An 11,411-nucleotide genomic window follows, 5' to 3' on the forward strand; every position below is an offset into this window, starting at 1 on the left:
TGAGTACATGAAAGTTTATTCTTGTATCGCTTATTATTATTAACCTACTTTTGCCCACTTGAATTTGAGAATCATTCCTATACCTTGAGTCATGTGATGAGTGATTGAGTAAGCACGCAAGAAAACTTACTAATGTCACAATTAAGTCAATTAAACAACTTACCTCTCCATAATTATCAAACTGTTTGTTATGGGATTTCTTTCCTGTTCCACCAAAGCCAAATCCAAACTTGTCAGTACCTAGATATTAAAAATTATTTTACTTCTGTGGTGAGAGTAAACATAATACTAAAAGCCCTATAAATGAGGTTCACAAGTGTGTAACTTCAAGCATCTACGCAGCCCTGTGTAGTATGTGTTCATGCACACTAACTTTACTCTCACTTCTGACTCCTATTCTTTACCTATGCATCCTGATTTCACGCTGCCACACGTTTTTTGGTACTTCAGATCTCTTTGGAACAGGCTGAGGTGCAGCTAAATATTATTTCCATATCTCTAAAATACACCCTCTGTATGCTCGAGTTTATAATTTTGTTCCCCATGATGCTAAATGTTAACAGTTCACGAGTATAAATGAATAAACCCCATTTACTTTGGAAACACTTACCGAGATCCAAGGAAGCCTGCATGGAAGACCACCCAACTCGGCACAGCCCCTGGTCGTGGCAGGACACCTCGTAGTAGTGCTTCCCTGCAAGAGTGGGATGCGTTAGGGTCCACTCGGATCACGCCCGAGGTGCGCTGACCACGCACCGCTGTCCCATCGTTTCTGAATTACAGTTGGGACAATCCAGATGAAGAGTTTAGTTCTTGTGACATTAAAAATCTGTTCAGACCCTTGACAAAAGGCTGCATTAAGGAAGCTCATTTACCAGTACCTTAGGTCGCAAGTTCACACGTGTACAGACGGAGGGCAGTACCTTTCGTGAGGCCTTTAGTGGCCCTGCATCCATGCCACTCCTTCACCTCTCTGCTCTGACAGCAAAGACCGTCTGACCCAATGGCTGCACGGGAGAGAAAGAGAACGACACGCAGTCCAGATTAGAAACCAGCATTCTGCCACGTCCTTCATTCAGTGTCACCAATACGGCAACTCCTTCACTTGCTGCAACGTTCCAGGTAACGAGTTGTGCTGATTCCTGAGTGACAGCAAAGTGTTCCCCATGTGAAGTCCCCTATTCATCCCCCGGAGGCCTCGGCCATGCCACGGACCAGTTTCTATGGTCATCTCTTCACCAGGGCAAGGTTTTACCGCAACGAGTGGGAAGGACTCGGAACAGCACCTGACGGGCACCAACAGTGGCAGCCTCACCAACACAAACGTGCTTAGACACCCACCGCCTGAGTTCTCCCCAGAAACGGACCCTCACGGAGGATGCAGCACCCACTCTGAAATCCTCGCTGCTCTCACTTTATGCTTGAATCAGAGCCTGAGCGAACGCTGCACTCAAAGGAAAACGAGAACTGTGTCCCGCCTGCCCCCAGCCCCAGGACCCAGACACCATGAATGGAGAGCAGGAAAAAGCACAAACAAGCAACTGGTAGCTGTTGTTTAACAATATTGCAACTCTGAATGGTAAAGTTCCACATCACACAGCACGGTCAGTGCTTACTGGTGCTTTAATGGCTTTAAGCAAATTAACTTGTCTGTAGCACAAAGAAACGGTAACTTCTGTCCTGGTTCAAGCTTGCCACTCATACACAGCAACTGAATGTAGAACGAACTTTTTCAAACAGCATCTCATCACACATTTCACTTCACTTACCAGAAATTTGATTATTTACTCAAAGTATAAATTCTTACTCAAAGGACACTACATTATATAAAACTGAACTTTTTAAAAAGTTCTTTAGCAATGGCAAATCCTTAAAATGTTTACATTTAAAATTCAGCATGCATATATACAGACACAAACTTTACTACGAATCACATGGTGGAGGGTAGCAGTTTGAGGTTTTCTGCTTGTCTTGTTGTTTTGTCCTGACGCCCCACGCCCACCCCACATTTCCCTGCACCCTGCTCTTCCTAACAGCCCCTTGTGACGACCCCTCTGACTTCATCCCTCACAACTCTACAGAGTGCTGGCTCACTTTCTCTGAGGGTTTCCTAACACCCTCGTCTTTGTTACCCATTCTCAGCAACAGGCTTTGCTTCACTGGCAGTGTCCCTTGTAAACAGCGCGCCATCAAAAAGCTTTGTGTGTGGACCCGTGTGTGCTGCCACTTCCATTCTGAAGGGTCGGACCTTCCGGGAACGAATCCACTTTTCCATTTCAATCGGTAATGCCAAACTGCTTCCCCAAACGGCAGTAACTCCTAACGGTTATCACCCTTTTGGATTAATGTCAGTCAGACGGATACAAAATGGCATCTCACTGTAACTGTAATTTCCCTACATCCTGTGAGTTGATCTCGCATGTTCACTGCCATTTGGACTGGCCCTGCAGTGAACAGCCCATTCACATTCTTTGCCCGCTTTCATTATTGGTGGTTTCTCTCTTCCTTAACAGAAACAGGCATCTACACAAGAAGTCTGTAACAGTTTACAAGGACTTTTTCTTTCATCGTCGTTTTAGTATTCTCTCCATATTTACTGTCTCTTGACTTTTTCCTGTCACATCTTTTCCACATGTATTTTTCAGAATTTTACACAAACATACCTACATCTCTTCTTTTACAATTTTTCTTTTTTTTTAAAGGACAGTATTTTTTAAAAGATTTTATTTATTTATCTTTAGAGGGGAAGGGAAGGAGAGAGGGAGAGAAATATCAATGTATGGTTGCCTCTTGTGTGTCCCCCGCTAGGAACTGGCCTACAACCCAGGCATGTGCCCTGACTGGGAATCGAACCACGATCCCTTAGCTTGCAGGCCCGTGCTCAATCCACTGAGCTACACCAGCCAGGGCTCTTTTACAATTTCTGATTTACTATTTGGATTAGGAGAATTTCCCCACCCCCAAAATGTTCATGTAGTATACAAACATACATATTTAAGTCCTAAATACATAAAGAATTTGTTTTTAGACATGAGATGAAATTGACTTAGGCATCAATTTCATGTTACTCCAGATGGATCACTAGTTGTGCTGAAACCCTTAATGAATGATCCGTTCTCCCACTGACATGTAATATTTTTTCTACATATTAACATTTCATACACACTGGGATCTATTTCCATTTTATTCCATTGACTGTCTATTCCCATGCCACACTAAACTGTGAAACCGGAGTGACTACATTCTAAAATTTAGCAAATTAAATTCTCATTTACTATTCTCTTTCACTATTTCCTTGGCATTCTCGGGTACTATTAAAAACAAGCCCCTGAATCATAAACGAGTCGCTAAAACCTATCCACTTACCAAAAGCAGATCCTCTGTCGTACGGGTTCATCTGCCATTTGTTGAGCACTAAACAAATTAAAGAAAGAATGGTTGCCAACAGATGCATGAAACCAAAAGCACTGTATCAAAACCAACGCATACATTTCGTATCTCATATAACTTCCTCTGGGTTCAATTTTACACATTATCTGAAATGTACAAGTAAAAGCGTGGCTGTTTTCATCAGCAGCAACACTGAAACTGAAGACGGAAGCAGGCTGCAGGTAACAGTCTCCCCACGCTGCCTCAGCGTACTCTGCGGCAGGCGGCGCTGACCTTGGCCATGGCTGTGAGGGCTCTGAGACAATAAAGTTCTGGCAACCACGCACGCTGCCTTCGAACATAAAAATAACTGACTAACATGTCAAGATCTAATTATCATTTTATCGTTTTTTAAAAGGCAAGCCCTTCATCTTAAATAATTCAATAACATATTCCAAAGTCACAAACGTTTCCTCCTCAACAGTACATGGACCATCAAAAGATCATAACAGCCATAGAGAACTCAACATGTTTTCAGGCCCAACTTCCCATCCAAAGTAGAAACCTTTTCTCAATCTCTGGTCAAACGACATCTAGCATCTGCTTAAACACTCTGAACATGAACTTTCTCTTGAGGTTCTCTCACTGTTGCCTCGGTCTAGCCACTCAGAAGTTAAACAGAAACCTTTATCTACACTATTTCTAATTCATCCTGGTCCTACTTTTTATTTTCTCCCCAGATCCTTTCCGTGATTTAACAACTATCTCTTTTATTTGTGTCTCCATGTTTAAATACCCAGTTCTTTACTCCTCACAGAACATGCCTTTGGAACGATTACCATTCTGCTTACTCCCTGGAAGCATTCCCTTTTATAACCATCTCTCACTACTGATGGTTTAGAATTGTTGCAAATTTTGAAATTACTCTTGAACAGGCCCATAGCCTCAATAGTTCACGTCCATTATCTATCTCTCCACTCACTCACGGAGGAGTCCATGCCACCAAGTGTGTCGCACTGTCACCCTCAAACTGCTGAGAAGGAAGTGCTGACAAGCCAAACTGATTCCACTTAAGCTGACAATTGTGTTGCAATCCTACTCAGCATTATGAAACAAAAGGACTTAAAGTATGGAGTAAATTGTGTTAAAATATAACAGAACCACAGACTACTCAAGACAGAATGGACTCGGAAACTATTTATCCAAAGCAACATAATTGAAAGACGAAGAAACTGAGGGAGGACTGTTCACCGTAAAGAAACTGAGGGAGGACTGTTCACCGTAAAGACGGGACCAAAACCCCAGTAAAGGAATGGTCTCCGTGCAGACAGAATTGAAAACAAACTCACTTTAAAATTTACACTTTACCGTTCAACTTCCTGAGCTCCTCCTTTCTTATCTTAAAGGGAAAAACATGCCTCTTTTCTCTGTGAAAGGATTATTTCCCATCGCCATTAGTTTTTACTCCATCAATTATTTGTAAAAATCCTTCCTTAATATCTTTGTAAAACATTGTTCTAATTTAATGTTAGGCACAAAAAGACACCAAGCTAAAAATATTAACATAACTAAATGAAAGGTATCACATTAATAAAAACAGTAAAGCAACTAAATGTAATTTTCCAACTCTAGCATTTTCCCATGAGCATTATTAGCACTCCAGAGGGACGCTCCTTCACTGTCACCTAAGCTCCGAAGGACACCTGGCGTCCCTGTTTCCCACGCACCCCGAGCTAATGCCACCCCCCAACACTGACAACAACAGCCCACACCCAAACCTCCTGTCTGTACATGCCAGCGACAATAGCTGCTAATTTATACGAAAGAATAATGTTAACGTGCAGAAGTACCTGAAGCACCAGTTTTAATCGTCGTTTTTCCTTTTCTGCCTTCCTGCTGGTCCTTCAGAGTCTCGTACACGATCTGGATAACTGGAATACTGAACGCCTGCCAAAGACACGACAGCTCTCTGCACCAGCATTCAGGTGTGAACGCCAACGTCACAACCAACACACATCACAAAAGTTATTCATGCACAGTGAATAATTACCAATACTTCAGATCGTCACTCTAATTTTGTTTGCCCAAACCCAAAATACCAGTAACATTCACAAGACAGCTGACTGAATGACGGTAACCGGAGGCAGCTCACATCCCCGAAAAGAACCGAAACCTGATGAACCAACCTGAATGAAAGAGGGAAGATACCACCCAGGCTACAAACTGTTTCTCTAGTCTAGGCCAAGGGGAGATTGATCCCTATTTGCAATCTCTCTGTTATGAGAGCCACTTCAGTGACTCTCAGAAGTGACTGCAAATACTGAAGATCATGAACTGTTTCTGCAAGACAAGTTTATACTCTTAAAGGCACACTCTTATACAAGTTCAGAATTAGCTGGCAATAAAAACATCACTCTCAGTGGCAAGCAATCAATTTGTCACATTCTGGAGGAGGTTGTTTTATTAAACATTTCACAGTCAAAACTACTCTTCAAAGTTGCTTTAAAAATCAACTCTCACGAAGTAAGTCAATTTAAGTTTATTACTTACACCAGTTTTTCCACTTCCTGTTTCTGCAGCCTGAATGGGAAAAAAGTCGATTTTACAAATTCAGCTGTTATTTAAAGACGTCACATTAACTAAGGATACTGCAGAAATCCTCACCATCGGCTAGCTTTGCTTCGACAGGGACTCCAGAGCACTCAGGTTGCTCAGTCAACTGCACCACTGCCGACCTTGCCACTTCTTTGCCATGGCCTCAGAAATCTGGTCTCCCCCTTCTCTCCCCATTGCTACCACTCAACCTAAGACCTCATCGTTCTAACCGAGGTCATGAAAGTATCGTAACAGCATCTAAGCCCTCAGAACTATACAAGCTACCACCAATTTGGTCTTCATAAAAACACAATTCTAACCACGCTTAACACAACTCTACTTGAAATTTCCAATGATCCCCGTGCCAGCAAACACCCCACTCCTTTCCAAGACTCAAGGAAAAACCCACACCTGAGTCACCATATACCCACCACCTCACCTCGAGTTCTACCCCACCACACACAGGTTTAATGCTTCCATTTAACTGAACGACCCCAGGATCAAACCTGCGTTCTCCTCTTCACTGTTTTCACGGATGAACTCTCTACCTGGAGATCATCCCGTTTTCACCCTCCCTTGCCCAAAATCTACTTCCTCCAGGAAGAGTCCCTTGTAACCCCCTCCTGCAGAAGGGTAAGTGGCCCCCCTGGAACCCTGGAGTACTTTGCATCCCTCACCCTGGTGCCACGCTCTCTCTCCTTACAACAATTATCTATCTGTGTGCACACGGTCCTGTGCTGCTGGGTTTAAGCATCTTAAGGGCAAAATTGCATCTTATTCACCTTTGTTTTCCCCACAGCTCCTACCTATATTTGAACACAGTACATGTATCCTAAATGTATGCACATAAATATAACTAATTTGGTGAAAATATCACTTTAAAGCCCATGGAGCTCCTACAGTGGCACGCAATCAGCCCCAGAAGTGAGCGTCCCCGGCTCCCAACCGGCTCACCGTACCCGAACATACCATAAGTACATCGCCACCTCCTAGGATCAACGGGATGGACTCTGCTTGGATATCAGTTGGGAGACTAAAAGAACCATATTTTGAAAAATTTCATTTAGTAAAAACAAAATCACCTAACATAATTAGGGCATATTAAACTATAATCCTAAATGAGAATTTTACTTGGTAAATACTACCAACCTTTTTCAGCTAGAAATATATCAAAGTTTGAAAAGAAAACGTTCTATAAGTTAGAGAATCACAAGAAAAAATGGATTTCATTGAGCCAGCTACACCCCAAAATATTTGATAACATTTTAAACAAGTGTTTAAATTACAAAGCATTGTTGTTGCAGATACAGTTAAGCTTTGTGCACTTACAGCCAATCCATCTCTTCCACGGCTTGTGCAATTTCAGGCATAACACCCATCTCTGAAAATAAAAATTAACTTTAAAAACACATGTACTAAACTGAGATCATACAGCTCTTAAAATTATCGTTCGTAGGAACAGAGAAAAGGCTTTGAAGCACAGCTCAGTTACATGGGCACCTCCTGAGTTGGCACTGCTGAAAGCGTGTAAGTTTTAGAGAAAGGCCTGAGTTCAAGTCCAAGCTCTCACAAGCAATGTCACCTTGAGCAGACTATCAACCTGTTCTTTCCACACAAAACAGGGCTCTTAGGGATACAGGAAGGTCACAGATAATACGTCACACATCTGGCACATCACTGTCACTTAACACACTGTGACCGCCAGTGTCCCTGTGACAAATGAAAAACCTGCCGAGTCAGAGAGCAGGCTCTAGACCAGCATTTCGGCTGTTTCATCTGGAGATGATGGGAAATTCATGTGCATAGAGATCCCACATTTATTCTTTTTTACTTTTATTTTCCCATCACATTTATTAGAGCCATAATCAGAACTCTGGTTAACGGAAAAGAAAGGGACCAGTGGCAAAACCCTGGGTAATTGGGAATGTCACAGAAGAACTGCTCTGCTCTTACTTGTTCACATATTTAAATAATTCTACTTCAAAGCCGGTCCTAAATGAATGAGTTGTTTCTGGTTGGATTTTCTCATTTTACCAGTTCTCAAATTAACTGTAGAGGTTAGTCAGTTTGATTACTTACAGCTCCTTTCCAAATAAGAAGTGATTTTTATTTTTTCTGCATATATAAAAATGTAGCTTTTATTATTGTTATTACAAAAGTATATACGGGGTCTGTACAAAAAAAGCCCAACAACTGTTAATATAACAAGAACAGTTTGTGTACATTGATGTAACCTGGCAGCCAAGGAGAGTGGACTGGAATGCACATGCGTGAACAATGACGACCTCACTGTGCTAGTCAGTGGGGGTGGTAGACACTGATTAGCGAGCATGAGTGCTATGTGACCGTCACATTCAAAATGACTGAGTGAGTAGAGCAATGAATCTACATGAAATTTTGAGTTAAGCTTGAACATTCCTCCACAGAAACTACAGGGATGATTTGGAGGCCGCAGCTATGGGCAACTGGTGATTGACAGCTTCATCGAGACAACACGCCCACTCATGCATCACATCTGGTGCATAGTTTTTTGGTGAAACATCAAATCACCTAGGTGACTCAGTGCACCTACAGCCCAGATTTGGCACCCTGTGACTTCTTGCTTGTCTCAAAACTAAAATCACCTTTGAAAGGGAAGAGATTTCAGAGCATTAGTTAGATTCAGGAAAATACAATAGGGTAGCTGATGGGGATGGGCAGTCTGTATGAGGTCACAAGGTGCCTACTTTGAGGACTGAGGCGTCATTGTCCTATGTACAATGTTTCTTGTATCTTCTTCAATAAATGTCTCCATTTTTCATATTACATGGTTGGATACCTTCTGGACAGACCTCGTATTCCTATTAAAAATTAACAATACTCAAATATTTCCAAGCTGCCAAAATAACCAATTTGGAAATTTTATGTTTCTTGTAATTGTCATGAGAAGACATAAAATTGAATATATCCATTGCAAAAGTAGCTTTTTCTTTGTCTCAGGTGAGAAGAATCATACTAGCAATTAACACAATAGATAAAACACTACAATTTTATATACTAAGCTAGTTAACAAACATAGGTGATGTGGGAAAGTATAAAAATCTTTTTATTTCCTTTTAAGATTTTTATTTATTTATTTTCAGAGAGAGGGGAAGAAAAGCAGAAAGGGAGAGAAACATCAATGTGTGGTTGCCTGTTGTGTGCCCCTATTGGGGACCTGGCCCTCAACCCAGGCATGTGCCCTGACTGGGAACTGGCGACCCTTTGGTTCACAGGCCTGCACTCAATCCACTGGGCCACACCAGCCAGGGCTAAAAATCTTTTTCAAAAAGAAAGGCGCCCTAGCTGGTGTAGCTCAGTGGATTGGGGGCGGGGCGCAGTGAACCACACAATTGCAGTTCGATTCCTAGTCAGGGCATATGCCTGGGTTGCAGGCCAGTTCCCAGCAGGGGATGCATGAGAGGAAACCATACATTGATATTTCTCTCCTTCTCTTCCTCCCTAAAGATAAATAAATAAATAAAAATCTTTTTAAAAAATCCTACCAGCGTTTAAAAAAGAAAAAAAAGAAAGGCTCTCCTAACTCTAAATCTCCCCAGAAAAATGCACAGTTGGAAAAACTAACCAAGATTTAAAGCTGCACATCAAGCCGACTTTCTAAGGACAGTCCCTTTAGATCCTGGCTGATTCTCTCCTGAAAAGGAATCTGCTGGAACACAGAGATGTTCTTCGACAGGCTGCACAGAGCACATCGAAGCAGCTTGTGAAGCTGTTATATCGTGAGCAGCAACCAGACCGACTTCAGCAAACCCGACTTCTTGTTCCATCCTGGTCATGTCCATTTCACAGCAAACAGGTCCTCTGCATGTTTGCTGTGAAATGATGTTTTCTTTAAATATAATGTTTTTATATTAAATATTAAATATTAAATAGAATATATAAATATTAAATATTTATATATTATATTAAATATAAATATTTAACTTACAGAAAAAACAGGGACAGTCAAGTTCTTAAATTCTGCATCTGTCTTTACTTCACAGACTCTTCAAGCCCTTACCCACGTGAACCCACAAAATGACAACCTGGAACTGCTCTATACACCTGGACTCTAAAATCTTGCTTAGGGAGAGAGGGCTTGGGGGAAAAATTAGCTACCAGTGAGTAAATTTCCCCTTGCCTCCTATTATGAGATGCAACTATATAAGAAATCCTGACTCATGGCTAAAGATGAGGAATTACTAATGTTCTTATATGTGAAAACTGAAAAAGTACAGTAACACTTGAAGTCATCTTAGTAGACTAAGAACATTAAAAAACAGTAGGCCTAACTCGATACACTTACTGCTATGTAAATTTACCATGTTTAAGTGTATGAAAGGCTTACTGCAGCTTCTTAAAATATATAAACCGACAATGATGATAAAGAAAGAGATAAAAGTAACAACTGTTAGGTTACATATGCTACCTCAAATTCCTGTTTGAAATAGAGGAGATATCATACAGCTAGTAAGTGACTGCTTTTCAAAATTTATACAAGGTTAGTATGTATGAGAATGAAAGCGCTTTCCCTCCTAGCCTCAATACTATTTAACGTTGATGTTGAGATGATAGCATTTCAGGTTTCTGTCTGGGACGTTTATTTTTCAGAAGGGCCTGAAAAAAACTGAACGGAGCCAGTACCGTCATTTTCCCAAAGGAGCCCTCCCCACGCCCTGCGGCCGGTCGGCCTGGCCAAGCCACTGTTCTCAGGCAGGAGTGAGCGGTAAAATCTTCCCGGACACCACTGCCACGTCCGACAGGCTGGGGGCCCGGGAGCGGAGAACATAACAGTAACAGGCCACGAGCCGCCGCCGCCGCACCGTCTGAGCAGCTGCGGGTCCCGGCGGGACGGCCAAATGCAGACCCATAGGGGAGAAACAGCAAGGGGAGGCCCGGGGAGGCCAGAGCCCGCACAATAGGCGTTAACCGCAATCCTGAGCGCGCAGAGCCGGCCTCTCCAGGCCACCCCTTGTGTCCCCGCAGCGGGCGGATCGAGAGCACCGCGGTGGACAGCTCCCTCCTGCACCGCGCGGCACCTATCGGCCCCCACCCCAAAGACTCCCGCCAGCTGCCCGAAAGCCCAGGGGTGGATCGAGCCGCCCGCACCAGCCCGCGCTCCGCAGACGCACCGGAGAATGCCGCCATCTTCGCCCGTCCTCCGCGGCAGACCTCCCGCTCCCTCCCTCCGCAACCAAACGCTGCGCCGTGGGAGCGCGCGCTTCCGGCCCTTGGACAGCGGCTTTGCAGTTCCGGGCGGGGACCCGGCCCAAGGAGAACGGTTCCGGCAGAAAAAATGACCCACCCCGGACCCCAGAGCGCGGACACAGTTCCCCGAGGACCTTGTCGGGACCAGTCATCGTTAGATAGAAGTATTAGTCACCATTTGCTTGGAGCCTGCTGTGTCCTCGGGACCACAGTTCCACATA

General features: G+C 43.2%; 1 protein-coding gene across 1 annotated transcript in view; it reads right to left on the reverse strand.

The window, feature by feature from the left end:
• The window catches only part of DDX1 (DEAD-box helicase 1), a 32,929-nt gene extending 21,718 nt beyond the window's left edge, over positions 1–11,211 (reverse strand). Inside the window, exons 1-9 of the mRNA XM_037035425.1 lie at positions 11,115–11,211; positions 7,294–7,345; positions 6,934–6,997; positions 5,920–5,949; positions 5,220–5,316; positions 3,367–3,414; positions 924–1,007; positions 611–694; positions 164–240 (exon numbers count right to left, since the gene is read on the reverse strand). Coding sequence (XP_036891320.1) covers positions 164–240; positions 611–694; positions 924–1,007; positions 3,367–3,414; positions 5,220–5,316; positions 5,920–5,949; positions 6,934–6,997; positions 7,294–7,345; positions 11,115–11,130 — 552 coding nt within the window. The 5' untranslated portion in view covers positions 11,131–11,211. The remainder of the gene's footprint in view (positions 1–163; positions 241–610; positions 695–923; positions 1,008–3,366; positions 3,415–5,219; positions 5,317–5,919; positions 5,950–6,933; positions 6,998–7,293; positions 7,346–11,114) is intronic.
• Positions 11,212–11,411: the final 200 nt, after the last annotated feature.

The sequence above is a fragment of the Sturnira hondurensis genome, unplaced genomic scaffold (genome assembly GCF_014824575.4).
Source record: "Sturnira hondurensis isolate 20B ecotype Veracruz unplaced genomic scaffold, ASM1482457v3 Scaffold0022319, whole genome shotgun sequence".
In the NCBI taxonomy this organism is placed as follows: Eukaryota; Metazoa; Chordata; class Mammalia; order Chiroptera; family Phyllostomidae; genus Sturnira; species Sturnira hondurensis.